The sequence below is a fragment of the Drosophila miranda genome, chromosome 3 (assembly GCF_003369915.1).
Source record: "Drosophila miranda strain MSH22 chromosome 3, D.miranda_PacBio2.1, whole genome shotgun sequence".
Classification (NCBI taxonomy): Eukaryota; Metazoa; Arthropoda; class Insecta; order Diptera; family Drosophilidae; genus Drosophila; species Drosophila miranda.
The window spans coordinates 17,745,249-17,765,247 of NC_046676.1; the positions used below are offsets into that span (position 1 = coordinate 17,745,249).

Sequence of the window (19,999 nt, forward strand, 5' to 3'; positions counted from 1 at the left end):
CGGCAAAATGGCTTGCATAAAAATTAACTTCAAAGATATGATGGTGCGTGGAGTGGATTCCGAACATTCGGTGTCCCTTGTGGGCCGATCTGGGCGTGTCGTGGCTTCCTGTGATCAGAAAAATATCCTTGATTCTTGAATGGAATCCTTGAAGGATATTTTTGCCCTCCAAATCTGCTTGTGATCGGTAGGGTCCTAGCCATCGAAGGTTCATTCATGTTTTCAACAACAGATCTTGGCGTATTTTTTGTACTTAACTTTATTTAAATGTACTTAATGCATATATTTAATTTGATTAAATACAGTGACTATTTTTCTTTGCACATTTAAGAGAAGACAATGCGGAAACATTCTGAATGCACGTCAGAGTACCTAATTACAATGCTGGATTTGCTTGGATAATTTGTGCGTTGTGGTGTGGTGTTTGTTTAGACCATTAATATCTATGCAAAATATTTACAATTCACTAAATTGTGGATCATGCGTTGTGCGTTAATTGTAAAGCTTGCGCACCCGGAAACGCCATCCTGGGGAGCGTTCGCCATCTGTATCGGCCGGTCCCGTCCCCCCAAGCGCTTGCAGTGGAACTGCTTTATGGCAAAATCGAAACGAAATAGAGCACTAGAGGGAGAGTGGTTAAAGAAGGGCATGGGCAGGGCGTCCGTACGGAACAGAGACAGACCAGACCAGACCAGACCATTGAGGGGAGGGAACAGACAGAAGTAAAGAACCTAAAACAAGCGTTAAAATAAATCGTTACGAGTGGGGCACCTCCAGGGCAGGATTAGTTCTTCGGATCCTTGTTGTAGTCCACATAGACGCGAACCACTTCCCCGGAGTACTTGCGTTGGGAGGGCATGAAGTAGAAGTCGGGTGTGTCGGAGCCACCGTTCTGGCGGGGATCATCGCGCGAACGATCGTAGCCCGAGTCCCGGTCCCGCTCCTGGCGGTGACGTCGCTCCTCTTCCCGCTCTCTGTCCCGGCTGCCCTGGCGGGCGGCGCGACGATCGTGGGTGTAATAGCCCGACGGCTGCATACTGGTCGCGTTCTGTTGGTAGTGGTGCGCCTGTCGGGGCAGGGAGTAGGCCCGCTCGGCGTAGGAGCTGCGAGAATAGGCCGCAGCTGCGCCTCCAGTGCTGCTCTCTTGCGTGGCCATCTGGCGACCATTGGAGGATCGGCTGCCGTTCCCGTTCCCATTGCCATTGCCATTTCCATGGCTACCCTTGCCCTGGCCATTGGTGCTCTCGTAGTACATCTGGGACTTGCTGGTGGGCGAGTGGGACATGGGCAGCGTGGTCTGCTGGCTGCTGCTGGTGGACTGGTTGCGGTGGCGCGCCTTCTCCTTGCCCGCTGTGCTGGCGCTGGTCATGTGCTTCTCCTCCGTCTCGCCGTAGGGGTCGAAGGCGTAGTTGGTGTTCGAGGCGAACTCCTTCCAGGGCGAGTTCTGGATGAGTTTCTCCTGCAATCACAAATTGGTATCAGCATGATTATGGCCCGTTTCGAACTCTCGGCGCCCAACCAGTCAGCATTTGGTATGGCAAGCAATATGTCCCCGATTGAACGAACTCTATTCTGGTCCTAGGAGATGTGCCTTGTGCCGCCAGCGTTTACGTTTACCCCGCAATCTCATTCGTGTAACAAAGGAACAGTCGTGTTAATAGCAGTCGGAAGGATTAGGGTGATGGACAGCAAAGAGTTCTACAAAAGGTTCCAATCGAAGTTTTGGAGAACTTTGGAGTATGCAGCATATATCAAATGCCGACTGGTCAAGAGAACCGACTGGTCAAGAGCACGCACAGATATTAGACGATTAGCGATGTGTGGGTGGAAAATTAGAAAATACTTAGAAACCCTGGAAACACATAAATATTGTAGGTTAAAGAGACAGATAGGTGTCTACAGGCGATGTACAGAGAAGACAGAAGGCAGTTGGGGAGTGGATTGTGTTAGCGGGTGACGTGTTAATGCAACAACAACAGAAATAGAAACAGATACTCGTAGGAGAAAATGCAATGTCAATTACCAATTCAGTTCTAGATACTCGTAAGATTTTGATAAACGCAAACAGCTGGCAAATGGTACACGATCGAGAGAGGCTTCCGCGTGGACTCTAACTGTAGGATGGGATTCTGTGATCCTTAAACGCACTTAAGGCAGCTGAGTAGCTGAGCTTTGTAGCTGATGTCTGGGTTCGAAGGGTGATCGGGCAGTGGGTGTGACAGTGACATGTATGGATTTCTGATCTGAATGTGTGGTTCTTGCTTGGCGGTATCGAGTTTTATAGATCGCTAGAGGGCTGGTAGTAGCGCTGATGCTGTCGCTGTTGGTACATGCGCCACTCCTCGGGTATAACGTAAACCAGCTTGGAACGACACGGTACAATGGATATAAACATTATTAGCTCTGTGAGGACTCGAGTGCACGCCACGCCCAATGCCAACTGGATGGGGGTTACCTCCTGTCGGGGCTACCACCTTACCTTGGTGTTCTTGCTCTTGCGCGACGTCTTCCAAATGGTGCAGAAGGCCTGGATCAAAGCGATGAGCACCAGGGCCGCAATCAGACCGAGGACTATGTACAAACGCGTCTCGGAAAGGTCGAAGAAGGAGAGCAGTGTCTCCTTGGCGTTTGTTTCGGTGGTGCTCTTGTCTATGGGAAGAGTGCAATGTGTTAAACGAGGGCTAGCTGATGAGTTTCGATCGGGGCTTACATTCCAGAGCCTCAAAGTCGAGATACTGGGGATCCACAGTCAGAGAGCCCACGCGGCCGGTGGCTATCTGATCCTGTAGCGCCGCGCGGATCACATCGGCGTTCTTCTGGGCGGCTCCTTCGCCGCTCTTCTCCACCGTGTTGTTGTCCAGCTCATGCATCTTCTCCACATCTGCCTTGTCGAACATAGCCTGCACCTTGGCGACCATCGTACTGCCCTCTCTGAAAAACGGGTCGGACAATCAGAGAACCTGCCTCACAGGATGGGCTGGGGGCAGCTGGTGAACTTACTTTTCAAAGCCCAGAATCTCCGTCTTGTAGTATCCGGGAAGGGGACTCAAGATGCCGTTAAAGGAGTCCGAGATGGTGGCAGCCAGGTTGTTGAACTCCACGGTCCCCGCCTTGGGTGCTTCGTAGGACTCGCCCAGGTTCATCAGCTTCACGCCGACGGCGTACACCAGGCGGCTGGGTGCCGGCGTACTAGTGCCAACAAACACAGCCTCCAGTTCTGCAAAGAGCCAATAATTGGAGAAATATCCTTGAAGGGGGATTCCGCGAGGGCCACTCACCTTTGCCACAGGACTTGATGCAGACGCGGCGCGAGGAGACCGGCGGCACCTGCTCGTGCTTTCGGATCTTCTTGTTGACCACGTTGAAGGCGCCCCCCAGGACGGGGAAGAACAGATATAGGCAGTGGTCGTCTGTGAAGGACAGATCCTGCTCGTCATTGCTGACGCGCTTCCGGTTGAACTCCAGGATCGTGACGCCCTTGTCGATACGCCCCGAGGCGTTGTAGATGTCCTGGCGATCGTCCAGCTTGGGCGGGGCGTAGCCCAGCACCCACGTGTCCATGAGGAAGGGTCGACCGTTGCGCTTGTCCACCCAGCCGATGATGGCGTCGGTCTGCGACATGCGCTGATCCTCGCTGAAGCCGATGCCCGTCCAGGTCTCCGTGTTCGACGTCTCAATGTGCCAGCGCATCTCGTCGCCGCGCCCGACAGTCGACCAGGCGGCGTAGTACTCGCAGGTGTGCTCCTGGGGCGAGCAGTTGGACGGATACTTCCAGTGGCCGTAGCAATCGTTGTCCAGCACATTCGTGGTCAGGTCATTCCTGTCCGCACTAGCGTCTGCTTTCTCTTTCTCTGCAAGGAAAGGGGGCATGAGACGGCTTCAAAGGGTGGGTTCAGGGTTCAGGGGATTGCTCACCAAAGAAGTTGATCTGCGTGAATCCGCGCTGCATCTTGTGGCCGTGGTACTTCAGCTCGTCCGGCTGGTAGAAGTCCTTCACGCTGGAGGACTGGGTCTCCAGCCCAGAGGCTGGTACGTGCACATAGCTTCCCGGCTCCTGGCCCTTGGCCCAGATCACGTGGGTCAGCGCATCGTCCAGGGTGTGGTCCGTGGGCTCCGTGGCCACCAGTTTCTTTCGGAATATGATCGTGGTCACGCCGTTCTCTTCGAAGCCAGTGCCCAGGGCCAGGTTCGACTTTCCGCCGTAGAACTCATCGCTGCGCGGCGTCGATCGGTCCCGCGTGTAGTAGTCTCCCACCCGACTGGCCATGCCACGTGCCGCTCCAATCACAATGTCCGTGCAGTCCATGGGATTGAAGTCGTGAATCGGCGTGTACGGGTTCAAGCGGTACTTGGGCGATTCTACAAATAAGGATGGTATCTCTAGACTGATCACTTGGGCTCTATCTGTATCAATGCTTACCTGTCGCCTCCCGGCGGCTGCGCTTTGCATTGCTGCTGACGCGGTAGGAGACGCTTGTGGCGACAGAACTGATTCCGTCCATCTGGTCATAGTCTCCGGCAACTCGTTTGGTCTTTGAACTCTGGGCCGCAGGCTCACTCTTCGGTTCCGCTTCCGGTTCGCTTGTAGGCTCTGGTTCACTAGTGGGTTCCGGTGCGCTCTTCGGTTCCGGTTCGCTGGTAGGCTCCGGCTCACTCTTCGGCTCTGGCTCACTCTTAGGTTCTGGTTCACTTTTCGGCTCTGGTTCACTCTTCGGCTCTGGCTCACTCTTCGGCTCTGGCTCACTCTTCGGCTCTGGCTCACTCTTCGGCTCAGGTTCGCTCTGCGGCTCAGGGACGCTCTTCGGCTCTGGTTCACTCTTCGGCTCCGGTTCACTCTTCGGCTCTGGCTCACTCTTAGGTTCAGGTTCGCTTTTAGGTTCTGGTTCACTTTTAGGCTCAGGTTCACTCTTCGGCTCTGGTTCACTCTTCGGCTCAGGTTCGCTCTTCGGTTCTGGTTCGCTCTTCGGCTCAGGCTCGCTCTTCGGCTCAGGCTCGCTCTTGGGCTCTGGTTCGCTCTTCGGCTCAGGCTCGCTCTTCGGCTCAGGCTCGCTCTTCGGCTCAGGCTCGCTCTTCGGCTCAGGCTCGCTCTTCGGCTCAGGCTCACTCTTAGGCTCTGGCTCGCTCTTGGGCTCTGGTTCGCTCTTAGGTTCCGGCTCGCTCTTAGGTTCCGGCTCGCTCTTGGGCTCTGGTTCGCTCTTAGGTTCCGGTTCGCTCTTCGGTTCCAGAGTCGTTGTCAAGTCCCCGACGTCCCGTATGAGCGGGAAGTTCTTGCACTCCGGGGTAAGGCCACGCGGGCGCCATCCGAGACCTACCCAGGAGCTGCCGTTCACCTTAAGAACCACCTCGATCTCCTTCTGCTCCTCCAGGAGGCGCCAGTAGACATGGTAGTCGGCTGAGAGCTCCTTCTTGGTGTAGGAGGAGAGGTCGAGGTCGGTGCTCTTGTAGGGCGATCGCTTGTTGCACCCCAGCCCGAACCAGCCGAAGTTGCAGTAGCACTGACGGCGGGGCAGCGAGGTGCCGCCGAGGTCGATGCACTTTCCCTGGACGCCGCAGTCGGAGTCGGCGGCGCACTCATCCCGATACTGGCATTGGGCTCCATAAAAGTTCTTCTCGCACTTGCAGCGCGAGGGGAAGTACTTGCCGTGCCCGGAGCACGTCTCCTTGAAGTCCTTCCGCTGCTTGATGTCGACGTCGGCACACGACCAGAACCGGTAGCTGTTGGACCACTCATCGGCCTGTCGCAGCAGCCGCAGAGTGCAGTTGAAGCACTCGAACTCCTTGGGTATGTTCACGGGATACGACTGGGCGCTGCAAGAAGAAGGAATCCCTGTCAAACAGCCGCAGGGGCGCAGAATTGATCCTCCACTTACGTGACGTCCGTGCGCACAAACTCCGAGTTGTTGACGTGCGGCGTCAGGTCGAGAACGGGCCGATCGAGGGCATCGAGCAGCTGCAGCCGAAAGCCCCCCTGAAAAGATTGCTCTACAGATTAGACCCCGTTCAGATGATCAGACCGAGCCGTGATCAGGCCAAACAATGCCTGAGAACTTGTGAGCCGATCTCTCGTGCCTCAGTCACAGGTGAATCCACAATGATGGGAACCCCCCCTTCCCCGTCCGGACCTCTTGACTCTCACCGCTGTCGTGTGCATGTGAGGCAATCGAGTCGTCGTGCTTCTCGGCTAATTAGCCCCAGATAAGGCATTTTCTGCTCCCATTAGCAGTGGCCCCAAAAACTTACCTTGTGCGGATAGGCCAGGTGCCAGGTGACATTGAAGACGGAGCCGGACAGCAGCGAGGTGCGGATGGTGCCTGCAAGAAGGAAATCAGAGCACGATCAGAGCCATGATTACACTGATTACAATGATTACAATGATTGCAATGCCCAACGATGTCCCAAGCAACTCCCCTCTGGGGATGGCATCGTCGCATAATTAAAGGTTTGCCGCTTAACTGGTTCTGCATTGGCAAGCATCGAGTGCAGTCTATTGGGTACATGACTACCCAACGAGTCCCCCACTGAGGGGCTGGGGCCCTGCCCAAGACCCGTACGCGTATCTGTCCAGACAAATTTCTGCCATATTGTTGCATAAGAGCCATGCGGTAATCGCTGACCAGCTGTGAAAAGGCTACAGCCTGAAGAGGCAGACACGCCGGACCAGAAAGGTATCAATGCCCATGCCTAGTGGTCTCCTCGCACATCGTTGAACGAGTCGCTAATTGAAGCCATCAAACGTGCAGCATCAGGCGATGCTCAAGCCCAGACCCTGTGCAGGCTTGGAGGTGCCTAGATCGCCTCTCCGCGAAAGCGAAAGGAGGAGTGTCACTTTCCCGACATGCGGCAATTGCAATTGTCGACAAATAAGGAAGCTGAAAATTATGATTACTGCTGGCACGGCCGCAGATCGCACAGCCAGTTAGCCAAAGTCAGAGGCAGAGACACAGTCGGACATGCAGCTATTGCCAGAGTCGTCCTAAATGGTTGGGAACACCATCACCAGCACGAACACGTACCGAACGTACAAACACGAGTGACCACTTGAATCATTCAATTGGCGCTCGATGGTCGTGCAGCTGCCAGCTTGGCGGCCCAATATGGCCAGACGATGACAGCCCCAAGTCGACGGAGCCGTTTGGCTACCCTCGAGGAGGGGTACATGCAGTGCAGAGTGCCCTGGCTGCCTGCTGGGTGCTCTGCAGTCGACTCCCCAGCTGCTTGACGATGGATAAGATGTATCCACAGCCGCAGTTGTGCGGTGATGTATCTTTTGTGGGTCAGTGGATGTTCTTTGGCAGCAAAACTCTTGATTTCTGTTGCGCAACAACGAGAACGAGCCAATGCCTAGATCCACAGATGCACAGATGCCCAGATCTCCATTCATGTGGAAACCCTGGGGAAAATGCAAATGCAGTTCGAATCAAATTCGAGTTCGGATCATTGCATTCTTAACATTCGACTGCACCTGCGATCTGCCCCCCAGCCCGCAGCCCCCAGCCCCCAGTCCCTGGACCACACAGCTTCGCTTCCCATTCCGCTAGCCCAGATTCCACTGGGTTTCGGTTTTCTTTTGTTTTGATATGGAAAAAAGCCGTCAAACCAGATCGGAAATGGGTTAAGCACATGGGAGGGCAGGTGTGGGGAGGGAGGCAAGCCACAAATATATATATTCGCGGCTATCGGGAGATAAATCAAGCGGTGTTCCCATTAATAAATCGGTAAAAAAAAAAAAACGAATCAAATCGGATCGGACAAATTATGCCAAAATATGGGGCGGTACCCGTCGCGTTGCTCTGCCCCGAGCGTGTATCCCCCTCCCCTTCCCCATTAGCCATGCACCCGAATTAGCAGGTGTTTTTCTGTTTTTCTGTTTTTGTGTTTTCTGTTTTTTTGGGTGTTTCTCATGGGTCCGTTCCGATCCGATCCGATCCGTTCGAGAGGCAGTCCCCAGGTCTGGTCAATATTTTATACGGTTTTTTTCCTCGTGTTTCTCGCGTCTGCTCGTACGCTTGTCATATTTCCCATGAGCAGGTCGCGAAAGTTGTTCACCTTTGCGCCACGGCTTTGAGGCTGTGTTGCATGAATGTCTCGTATCTAAGTGTGTGTGTGTGTGTGTGTTTAGAGTATCTGTGGATCTGTGGATCTGTGCGCTGGTTGAGCTTGAACTCGCCGACATCGTCTGGCCATTTCGAAAGTCTGTCCCCCTGCCAGGCAGGGGCAGGGACATGGGCGTCTTCTCTGGCGGAGATTCGCGTGAAATCGGTTTATAATTGATTGAAAACTCAACTAATTTGGCCCGCAAGTGGAATGCCATCGGGACGAGGGGGATCTCTGAGAGAACCCATCATTTGTTGTGTTCTCTCGCAACACGCGAGGTTCTTGTTGCCTCCCCCTTTGCTTTTGGTTATGGGTGGCCTCCTATTACATCATGATACTCCCCTTCTCCCCTGTGCAGAGACGAGCCTCAGAGGCGAAGAATGTTCGCTTGCATGCATTCTAATTGCATGTGCCACACAACAGAAGCCGCCGAGCAGCCGAGCAGCCGAGCAGCCAAATACGGTGCACGCCTCTCACGTAGCAGCCGTGCAGCCGTGCAGCCGTGCAGCCGCAACAAAGACTTCCGCAATGCGGCTGGTGAAGGAGGAGGAGGAGGAGGCACTGTGTACAGTGTGCACTGGCAAAAGGTTGACAAATAAACTCCAGCCAGCGGCTAACGAAGCGTTGCGCATGCGCCGTGGAGAGCAATAAATTTTTGCGGCATAGCAGCAGCCGAAGAAGCCGAGGAGGAAGCAGAAAGAAGCATGCCATAACATGCCATAAAATTCATTTGGCTTTGGCAACCCTGCCTGCCGCCTGCAGCTTGCCGCTTGCAACTTGCCACCGTTCGACGGCAAGTGGTTAGCACTTTGCCAGCTCTTGATACTTGCATTTGCATTGGTTGCTGCTGCCACTGCCTCCACTTCTGTGGTCAAGGAGTTTCGCTTTGGTTAATTGCTCGTGACGCCTGCCCCTGCCCCTGCCCCGGCCGCGCCACTGTGGCAGGCACTTTGCAGTTTATACGAGTGCTCGTATTTATGGCTGGCAGATACTACGTCTCCCAGTCAATAGATGCAGATATCCGCGGTGCTGGAGCTGCACATATTTATGGGCTCTCCATTACGATATTACGGATACGTCGACAGGTCCGTGTCCGCGTCCGCGTCTGCCGCTTAAATGTCACTTGGCCACTCTCATTGATATTCTGAACGACTGTCGCAGGCCGAGAGGATTTGCCTATGAACGAGGTACAAATTATGGTATTCTAAAGGGGAACTGACATTTGCATTGAACTGATGGACTGATGGACGGATGGACGGATGGCTCTTCTAATTATCGACAGCCGACGATTGCCCAACCGATCCGCCGAGTGTGACACAAGAGGCGACCACAACTTGACCTCCATTCGAGGCAGAGGCAGGCAGGCAACGTAAAGTCAAGTCTCTTGGGGCCACAAAAACAAAGCCAAAGCAAAAGCCAAAGCCAAAGCCAGAGACAAAAGCAGTTGAAAAGAGTGTCAAACGCGAACAAATTGAGATGGCAGATGGGTAATGGGTAATGGGTAATGGGAGGCCAGATAGAGAGGGGGAGGCGGGCAATGCAAACAAGATGCAAGAGGCGGCACAGAGGTCAAGCAGCGATAGAAAGGGCAGAAGCATCTCAACAACAGCTCCAGCAAACAACTGTAATGAGCGATGCAGATACATTTAGCTGTCACTGTCAGATACAGCCACAGATACAGATACAGTTGTTAACATTTTCGGCATGCCGTAACCGCCAAGGATGGTGGCCGGACTCTGGCTGGTGGTTCGGTTCGGTTCGGTTCCCGGCGGCTTCTGTGTGTGCCGTAATGCACAAGTGAAAGTTTCCCCACTTGCTGCAGCATGTTGCATTCCACTTTGCCTTTTCTCGGCGCGCACACATACATCATCGTCATCAAGGCAGACGGAGACGGAGATGGAGACGGAGATGCAGCCGCAGACGCATGCAGCAGCCAAGCGGCAACCTGCTTGGCCAATTCCATTCGCGTTTGTTGCGCCGCAGGCGAAGGCAAAAGTTGTCATGCCCCGAAATGGGTTACAGCGACCAGCGACCACCAGACAGGCCCAACCGGCGGCCCACGTTGCGTATACGCAACACGACGAGTGTGTGCGCGTACGAGTAGCCGTAATTAACGGCCAAGCCAAAGAAAACAAAATTCAGTTTCAGCTGCCAACGAAATCGAAAATTGAAAATCGAAAGACTGGCTCCCCCCCCAAACCAGATACCCTTTCCTGTGGATCGATTAAGGGCAGGGCTGTTCTGCTCTGGGATGGCTGGGAGCTCGATTCGTGGCGCTTGTTTAGGCATCCCCGAATGTGGATAGCGAAAAGGTAGGGGAAGTTTCTCCTCGCATCGAAAATATGGCAAAGAGTCTCGCACAAAAATGCCGTTCGACGGGTTATAACTTATAAGTACTCGTACCGTACGTATGTACAGATATGTACCTGCTTTATAGACATATCGATGGAAATTGATTTGGCATTTTGATGCGGCACACGTGTTACCGCTGCTGCTGCTGTTGGCCCATTCGCCAGTTGCCAATTACCAGAGCCAGCCAGTCAGCCATCTCTCAAGGCAATTGTCGGCCGCCGAGGGTCTATAATTGATATGCAAACAGTATAGATACATATATGGCCTGCACCCGCCATCCCCCCCTTGCACTGGCTAATCGTGCTCATCGCAAATCAAATGTCAAAATCGTAGGGCCCTGCGCAGGCACGGGTGTGTGTGTGTTTTTTATACGATTTTCGAAAGTGCATTTAACCAAAAATCATAATCATAATCATAATACCACTCATAATCTGTCTGTCTGTCTGCGTGGATCCCAATGCCCAGAAATTGGGTCACACACACACGCACACAAGTGAATGGCCCCCAAAGTTGCTTCTGTCTCTTTCTCGCACTGCTGTTGCTCGCGATATGCAAATTAATTGGTAACACTTTTCAGCCGCAACAGCAACAACAAGCAGCATTGAGCAAGATGCCACCACAAACAACAACAAAAGCATAGACAGAGGCACGGGCAGGGGTGTGGGGTGTGGGGTACAAAAGTGTTATGCAAGCAAAAGCATAAGCAAAAGTGCACGTCCCTCTGCCTCTCAATTATGAATTCAACTAAACCAAACAGTGCGTTGCAAAAGTATACGTCTCTCCCTCTCTCTCTCTGATAGAATTCCAGAGGCCAGAGAGTTCACTTCTTCCAGATATCTGCAGGTCAAAAAGTGTATCAGGGAGAGAGTGTGGGAGAAGAGCGCTCTCTCTTTGCCTGAGAGCCGATTGTTGAGGGCTGGCAGAAGGCTTTCCCGCAAAACAGTTTTGCAACGCACTGTACCGTACGTGCTTGACCAATGGCTACTACAACAAAGCAAAGCAAAGCCGAAGCAAAGCAATAACAGGCCATAATGAGCCACACACCTATTACGATCACGGCAATCAGTTATCGATGGAATGGAGTGGAGTGGAGTGGAATGGAATGGATTGGAATGGGGGGCACGAGCACCAGCGAATGTTATTGGGAAATGGGAAATGTTACTCATCGCATGGCTGCAGCTGCGGCGAAATAGATTCCCCGAATTTGCAGCAAACTGCTGGAATTCAGGTGAGAGACTCACCTTTGGGCATGCCACACGGCGCCTTCGTCCGCGAGTTGTCCAGAAAGTCCAGGTCGTACTGCCGGGCAGGCGGGTAGGTGAGGGCCACGTGTGCCTCGGCCGTCTCGAGGCAACACCAGGCGGCGGCCAGCACCAGCAGCAGCAGCACCTCCAGGGAGCGGCCCTGCGGCTGGGGATCTTTCCCCCTATTTATAGACATTTTGCGTCGGTATAATTGATTTCTTTACAATTTGTGGCGATTGTCGGGGAGTTTCTTTTCGCATTAGCACCGCGTGTCTATTGAATTTCTTCTCTTTCTCTCTCTTTTGTGGAATTTTGCACGGGGATTTCGGCGGTATATTATGTAATCGTATGATCAGCACATCTTCGGGTCCACAGCGATGGTGGGGCCGCACATTCCAGCTCCTGAAAGTGATGGAAATACATATTAGTTTAGCCAGAGAATTGCACAATTTGGAGACGGCGATGGGGTGGGGGAGATCTGTGAAAATGATTTGTTGCAGCGCCCCGAACAATGACAAGGAAATTTCCCAGGCCCTAGTCCATTAAGAGCTTCGTTTCGCTGCAGAAAGTGTCGAAAGATACACGTTTCTCTTTTGCAGACCCGCCCATCGATGGCCCCCCCAACTCCGGGGGGGCTAAGCTGCGTGTGAAGCTCGATGGGAACGCCGCCGTCCAACGCCTTTGCAGCGCAGAGAAATCGAAGGCAAAACTAATCAAAGATCCCAACGACAGCTGTCGGGCCAAACTTCAACTTGAGACAGACTCCGGCGACACTCCAACACTCCAACACTCCAACGCTCGTTAGAAAAATCCCCAGAAATATCTGGCTAATGAAATGTCATAAATAAGCAGGCCGAAACCTAATGGCAGCTACCTGCTGCTCCATGCCTCCCAGCTCTCCGATAAATGGCTCAGAAATGGGCGTACAAATGTGGCACGGCACGGCACGGCACGGCACACAGACAATTGTTGGTGCCACAGTTTCGGACAGGCAAATTGCATGCTGCATGAAATGTGTGTTCTGCGGTGTGCTGTGGTGGCCCCCAAAGATAAATCAGCGACAATTGGTGTTAGTTGGTCTCGTTCCACTGTCCGTTCTGTCCGCTGATTGGCAAAAATGTCTTCCACTCGGCGGGAATGGGAGCGGACAAACTCTCTTGACCACTCCGCTGCTGCTCCACTTTTCTCTTTCCAAGTGACATCTCTTGGGCGGAGGAGAGAACTAGAAGCACAATTAAGATTTGAGGCACCAGCCAGGGCACTACTTAGTCTCCCAGTCATTGTCCGCAGAAAAACATACATATCTGTACCATAGAAAACCAGATGCTACACATGTGTTGTGGATATTTTTATAAGCGGTAAGCCGTAACGGTAGGCGACAACTTCCGAGCAAAAGCTCGACAGCCGCCTCGTCTGGTTTTGATTACTGGCCTGCTTGGCCATCGTCTGGCATTGGGAGCGGACAGCAATGACAGCCACATGGCTTGACATTGAGGCGGCCAAAGCGAAACCAAACCAAACCAAATCGAAAAGCATGTAAAAAAATGCTAATTAAGACAATAAACAAAACCAAAACCAAAACCAAAACACTGCGGACAGTCGAGCAAATGAGCTAAAGTAAGGTAGAAACGCGTATCTGGAGCTGGAAGGGGGGCTAGAACGAGCCACTTGGCCAAATGGGGAATTTAATGCCAGTCGGCAGCATTTGGGGGCACAACAAAACATCGAATCGAGCGCACAGCTGGAGACGCAGCTGTACTAATACTTCTCTGAATGGGTCTGCGTGTTGCCATCATGAGTTGGCCAAATTCCCGCCAACGAAGGGAAAAATGGGACTGTGGCGGGCTCCTAAAGTGCCCAGCAATTACTTGAACCCAATTGAGACTTGAGTTCCTTTGCATTTTCCATTAATTAGAACTGAAATGTAATTAGCAGACTAGACCAGACCTCAAGGAAACAGCAATTCAAATGCAATTCACACGCAATTAAACTGAAACTCTTAGACTCCACTCGATTCCACTCCACTCTGGGCACACATGTTGGATGGGAGAACACTTGACTTGGTTTCGCCGCAATGGGATATCGATTATGGTGCGGCATAGCTGCGGACATAAGCATTTGGCCACGCTACTCCGTCCCATGCCCATGCCCCCCCTCCCCCCACCCGGAGACACTCCAGAGGCGAGGGACGAGTGGAAGAGTGGCAAAAATGCAGTCCAACTGGTTACGAAATACTCGAAAAGCTCATTCATGTATCGTGGATACAATTTTCAAAATACAAACACAGCCACAACAAGAGTATTCCATTTCTTGTGTCTGCAAATGTATCTGTATCTGTATCTGTAGCTGTACCTCTATCTTTGGCTGTTTCTATGTGTACCGGAAACCGGTTACTGGCCCCAAAACAAAAATATAATCAACTATTAGTGGTATGGCGATAAATCGATGCTATCGGGGCTCTCCGGCCACTCCGACTCGGGCGTCAAGTGTAATGCCTGTGGCCGCTCCCAGTGGCAGCCCCCAACACTCCAACACTCACACTCTTGGCCAAAGCACTCGAACGAAATTTCCATTGGCAGTTGGCCAAAATTAGAGAATAACAGCCCCCGAGATGGGTACAAAATTGTTGGGTAAAAGATGGGGGCTGGAATCAGAGGATCCCATATTATCAGATCTTTATTGCCCAATAAAATAGTAAGCTGCGCGAAATATTTGCCTTTGGTAGCCCCCTTTTGACCCCGGGGCACAGAAACTTTCTCGTGAGGCCTTGTGCGGCTCTGGCTGCCAAACTGCGGAGGTGCGAAAGCCACGAGGATGGACGAGGTGGAGGTGGAGGTGCGAGTGCTGCTGCTGCTGTTTGCGGAAGGTTTCCCAACGCACTGCACGACTCCAGAGCCGATCCCCAGTTGGTCGTCAATGAGGGACAAGCATTATGTTGGCTCATTATAATTATGGCCCAGAGCTCTGGCCGTGGATCGACAGTTGCTGCACACGGTGGCAGATCAGATCGGGTGGCGGCAAGTGCTAATGCTCGTTAATCAATTTAATTTATTGAGTCGACAACTTCTTTGGCCTGCGGGCAGTGAAAGTTGCCTTGTCGCAGGGGTTTTTCATTGATTTTTCGTTTGTTTGTCTATTTCAGCTGCGATTTCGACTCGAATGCCATGGATTGCCATGGAATGCCGTGGAACGCCAGGGAATGCCGCGGATGGGTGAACAGAAACTTGTCACTTTCGATGGTTTTCTATCAATTATGAAAACGATACAAACGGGGATCCGGCGATGTCTCTTTTTTCCGTTGATTAGCAGACGAGTCGGGGCAGTGAAACCATCGTCTTATCTGCCTGCCGTCTTTCGCTTTCGTTCGGTGTGCTTGCTGCCCCGAACTTTCACAAGAATCCGGCAGAACGAGCTACACGGGTTTGTCGGGGATCAGGGTTAGGGCTGGGGTTAGGCCGTGGGCTCACCCTGCCGCCAAGCAACCAAAATGTTTATTTTACTTGTCGCTTTATGGCCATTAAACTTGATCTCTAGATGTGCCCCTCGAGACACACAATTTGTTCGTTGTACCCGCAGTAAACTCTTGCCCATAAGATCATATTTCAATCCGTCTGTCAGGCGGCAACAGCAACAGCCACGAGATTAAATGATGGCCGTCTCGGCTGAGTGGGCTTTCGGTAATAGAAGCTCGAGGTGGGAACAGTACCCATTTATTTGTTTGTCATACCAAAGGAGGGTGGGGGGCGGGAGGCATCGGTAAGCAGCTCCACTTGATCTCGGCGTGTAAATTATATTTATAAACATTAAATCATGCCCTTCCCTTTGACGGAGTTTCATCGTGCAACTCATCTTCGGGGCTGTGGCATCAGACACACATTACAATCACAATCACAATCGCAATCACAATCGCAGTCGCATCCACCTGTTAATTTATTAATGAGTTGCAAAAACCTGTCCAGTCTTTACATAAATACTCGCTTGTGGCTGTGCGAGTATTGGAGGTATGCATACATAATCTTTACAGAGTTGTGGCTCAAAGGCCGTTAACGGCAAATTCCATTTCTTCATTTCATTCATTTGTTCATGGCTGGTGGGGGGATAGCTCAACTTTCATCTAACTATTGGCTTTTGGCTTTTGGCTCTCTTTCTATTAGTATAACAGGGTATGTGTGGACTAGCAATCGATCTGTGTCACTCGTTGTCGGGCCAGCTAAGGTCAGAGCGGACCAGAGATGGGCCTTGAATGCTTCGCGCATTGATTGCATTTGTTTTGGCTCTTTGCGTAATTGGACGCTGGCTTATGGCCGTTTACACGGACTGCTTACAAATCTACGAGGCATGGCCATGAAATGTACGCCGTCCAAATTCCAATCTCCAAAACTCAAAGCCGAAACCAAAACGAAAGACTTAGGCAACGAACTCGGAGGCAGAAACAGCATCTCGGACTCGCACTCGCACTCGCACTTGTACGCATAAACAGAATAATAAAATATTCAGGCAGTATAAACGATTTGGCTGACGATGGTATGCGATATGTTAATCACTCTACAGAAATATTGCGCATACGTCGAGATATACGTTGAGTCGAGATTTGGAATGGGAATGGGATTACAAATTGATTTCTGTTCGACTCTGACAATCCGAAATGGCTTCTGAGAGGAGTCAAGATGCGCCTCAAGGTGGAACCAGCACCCCGCACCCCGCACCCCGCACCTTTCCTTACAATCGTCGCTTCTCCTCACTTTGACTTCGACCGATTTCGAGGTTGCCTGTCCCCTCGCGTGTGTGTGTGTGTGTGTGAGTACTCTCAACCAGTTTGTTTTAGCCAAATGTGATGTGTGCCTGCCCGACCCTCCCCCCCCCCCCCACAGACCATTAGAGAAACCTGCCCCGACAACGATTCTGATTCTGGTTTCGTTTGCCTTTGCGCATTCTCACTTTTTTTCTTTCTGTTCTGTTCTGTTTTTGTTTCTGTTTTTCTTGGCTCTTTTGTTGTTATTTTTTTGGGGCTGTACGCGGCTTATTGGCATTTTTTGTTTATCGACGGCTGGAATTTGTTAATAAAGCTTTATACGAGCGACGGTTAATACCTTTATAATGCCCCTAAATATGATATGGGGGCTATAGAGAATGAGGAGAACCTGCGTTCGTGTGGTGTGGTGTGGTGTGGTGTGGGCAGCCAGGGTACATGGATGTGGCTGTGTATGTGTATTGTTAGGCATTAGACATTAGATGTTATGTTGGTAGATGCCATCCGGTTTTGGCCTTTGCTTTTGCAGCTGGCAATGCTGCTCGGCTGCATTCCGGGCATGACTAACAACCAAGTGGCGAATGTTGCGGGTGTTGCGGGTGTCGCGGGTGTCGCGGGTGAGTTATTACCCTCAAGGTCACTTCTTCTGTCTCTTCTGATCGTGGCTTGGGTTTCCACCTGCGAACAGTCCCAAGATGACGCTGCGGTTCGGGCCGAATCGATTGAAAGACCTCCACTGCTGTGCTTCAAATGCGTATCGGCCATTAGCCGGCCAGCAGTTTGTTTTGAGACAAACAGTTACTGGGCCTCATGGAAACAAAAGAGAATTAATTAGATTCCGCTGCCGGACCAGCGATGGAGAGTCAGAGGCAAAGACGCCGACTAATGAAAGCCAAGTGGTTCTTGGGATACCGATACAGGTGACTCAGAGCCAGAACGAACACTGGACTGGGGTTCGACAGCTCTCTTCTTCGCTCTGTGATTAATGGCTTTACAAAGCGCATACAAGATCTTTGCCTTTTTGGCCATTCTTTGGGGCTTCGCTCGGCCCCGGTTTTAGAAATGATCTCATCTCTGCTGGCATCCGCTGGCATCAGCCCACATCGATATTCGCAGAACAAACCCATCCCATCCCATCCCATCCCATCCCATCCCATCCCCCATGCTAATATGCAATAAAAATGTTGTTGTGTGTTGTGCGTCTGTCTGGGCCAATAATTACAAAAGTTGTGTCGTAAATTTCACTTTTTCTGCCCATAGTCTGTGGCGTCTTCCGCTTGTGGCATGTGCAGGGAATTTGCAATTCCGAAATGAATGCGCATCGGCATTGCCAATTCCAGTGAGCATTTCGAAAACTCGTGAGGCATTCTACTCGTTGTACCCTGTACTAGTAGGGGCCTACTATTTGAATAGATTGAATATATATTTGATCTTTGCCACCGCCCAGTAGGATTATGTGGAAGAGCCCCGTATGCCCCTGAGGGTATCCCATAGTCGTATGCACAATTAGTTTCCTCTTGTATTCCCCGGGAGAACAGGGAGAACAGGCATTCATTCCTGCGAGGCGGACGCCGCGGCACACTCACTCACCTCCGTAAGAACCACAAAAAAAAGCAACGGCGAGATGTGGGCGGCGATAAGTTGCGAAAAACGCAAGCAGCGCAATGTTCCAAAGAGGTGCACTGGAGTGAAAGACGCCTCAGATCCGTTCCGACTCCGAAGCTAATCAAAAGTTACAACACGCACGCCGGAGCGGATGGGTAGGGTGGTACTGGAGGTGGAGGTGGACTCCGACACACGATCAAAGTCGCGCGGCACTTTTTATTATTATTAACGTTTATTTTTGTGCAGATGATGATGCACACGGCTTGTACGCCCACACAGAGCAGTGCAGAGCAGTGCGGTTGTGTGTGTGTGTGTGAGTGATGTGTTAATCAATCAACGATCGCGGATCGATAGTAAATTATTTGTTTTGTATATTTTTGTTGGTTTATTTACTGCAACGGCAGTAAGTCACGTAGACTTGCCTTACACTTGCACAACAACCGCAAATCGGAATAATCCACGCTTCGGCAGCGACCGAACCGAACCGACACCAACAAGAAGAAAAACAGACAAAAAAATAAAAGTAACAGAAAACAGAAAACTTAAGCGCACCACATCTGCACCTGAGGCCCGATGAAAACAGAAAGCTGCCTCTGCTCGTGCTCGCAATCGAAATCGAAGCAAAGACGAGCTTACGGCTCAAAAGCTTGGCCTAAAAGCTGTGCTTTCTTAAGTCTTTACCAAGGTCTGGCAGCGCTGGCGTTTAAATTTTAGGAGATGCTTGCGTAGACCGAGACCTCAGCTCGTGGCTTTCCACGGTGCGAGTATACGTTTTTCAAGCAGTAATCACCCTCCGGGAACGGCAGAACTTTGGTGAGTTGCTCGTCCATAAAGCTAATCGGAAGCTTCTCCACAAATAGGTCGTGCTGTGGAAAATATAGGAGAAACCATCAATCGAGTGTAGGTAGGTATGACAGAAACTCACATCGTAGGGACAGGAATGGTTCAGGTTTGAGTAGGGAGCAATCAGCCCGAAGAAAAATCGAGTCGTCGGATTCATTTTCCCACTCAAAGCCTTGCAGGCATCGGTGGTGAAATTAAAGAGGAACGGTTTGTAGCCGTTCAGTCTCTGGAGCACTTGAGTCCGTATCTGGAATGGCACTTTGTAATGGGAACGATCGAAGACTAGGTGAAGGAATCTACGAACTGAAGCACTCTTTATTGGGAGCATGTGGATCTTTGTGCTCACGGAGAGGTATTTGTAGGTCCGGTTGATCGACTTTAAAAAGCACTTGTCAAACTCCAAAAATTCCCGTTCCAGGGTCGTGCATTTCAGGTTGGTGAACTCGACTTTGCAGCTAACCTACAAGAGGTATCCAGTTAGCAAATGGTTTCCAAACAGAAAATATAGATCCTTGGTTTGGTACGTCGCTCTCCTTACGCCAGCAACTGCAAATCCAAAAACGATCAGGGAGATCAGTAAAGACGATTTGAACGTGGCCATTGTTCATTGACAATTAAAAACCCGTGGTGTGATTCATTTCGGGAATGATACTTTGCCAAAATTAAAAAATTGACCAAGCCGAAGTTAAGATGCTCTGGCACTCCATCGGACCTAGGGAAAGTCGGCAAAAGATTCCCTTTGTGGTATGAACGAATCTGCCCGATTGAAGAGAGGGTATGAGAGGCAAAGCCTAATGAAAACGATTTGTCTGCTCAAGCATGAAATACATATAATCATTAGTACAAATAGACTTGATTAATACATACGGCATGTACAGATATAGATACAAGCAACATCAATTAAAAAAATTCAACCAAAGTTGAGAAACAAAATCGAATGTAATGTTATTTTCAAAATTAAGATATGTTACCGCCAAATTCGTTCCGCTAAATCGCACAAAAATACCGATATTTTGTTCAACTAACTACCTGGTACATCGATAAGTAGAAACAAAGGTATATAATATATAATTGAACGACGTGAAACAAAAGAAAAATAATCTCGATCTGC

General features: G+C 51.0%; 2 protein-coding genes across 3 annotated transcripts; both read right to left on the reverse strand.

The window, feature by feature from the left end:
• Positions 1 to 241: 241 nt before the first annotated feature.
• On the reverse strand, positions 242 to 11,911 carry LOC108158662. Of its 2 annotated transcripts, XR_004472331.1 has the most exons (11): positions 11,688 to 11,911; positions 6,241 to 6,311; positions 5,871 to 5,968; positions 4,421 to 5,808; positions 3,916 to 4,359; positions 3,279 to 3,851; positions 3,001 to 3,217; positions 2,711 to 2,931; positions 2,480 to 2,649; positions 2,024 to 2,362; positions 1,372 to 1,459 (listed from the first exon to the last, which is right to left on the reverse strand). XR_004472331.1 is itself a non-coding variant. In XM_033390470.1 (10 exons), the coding sequence occupies exons 1-10, from the start codon at positions 11,884 to 11,886 to the stop codon at positions 785 to 787; spliced, it is 4,056 nt and encodes a 1,351-aa protein (XP_033246361.1). In that variant the 5' UTR covers positions 11,887 to 11,911; the 3' UTR covers positions 242 to 784. The 2 variants fall into 2 exon arrangements, 1 of the variants encoding a protein (XP_033246361.1); XM_033390470.1 differs by lacking the exon at positions 2,024 to 2,362 and having other exon boundaries at positions 242 to 1,459.
• A 94-nt stretch (positions 11,912 to 12,005) lies between these two features.
• On the reverse strand, positions 12,006 to 19,997 carry LOC108158670. The gene is made up of 5 exons (XM_033390471.1): positions 19,427 to 19,997; positions 19,193 to 19,348; positions 18,971 to 19,135; positions 18,727 to 18,911; positions 12,006 to 12,092 (listed from the first exon to the last, which is right to left on the reverse strand). Exons 1-4 carry the CDS (start codon positions 19,487 to 19,489, stop codon positions 18,756 to 18,758), a joined length of 540 nt encoding a protein of 179 aa, XP_033246362.1. The 5' UTR covers positions 19,490 to 19,997; the 3' UTR covers positions 12,006 to 12,092; positions 18,727 to 18,755.
• Between the last annotated feature and the right edge of the window lie 2 nt (positions 19,998 to 19,999).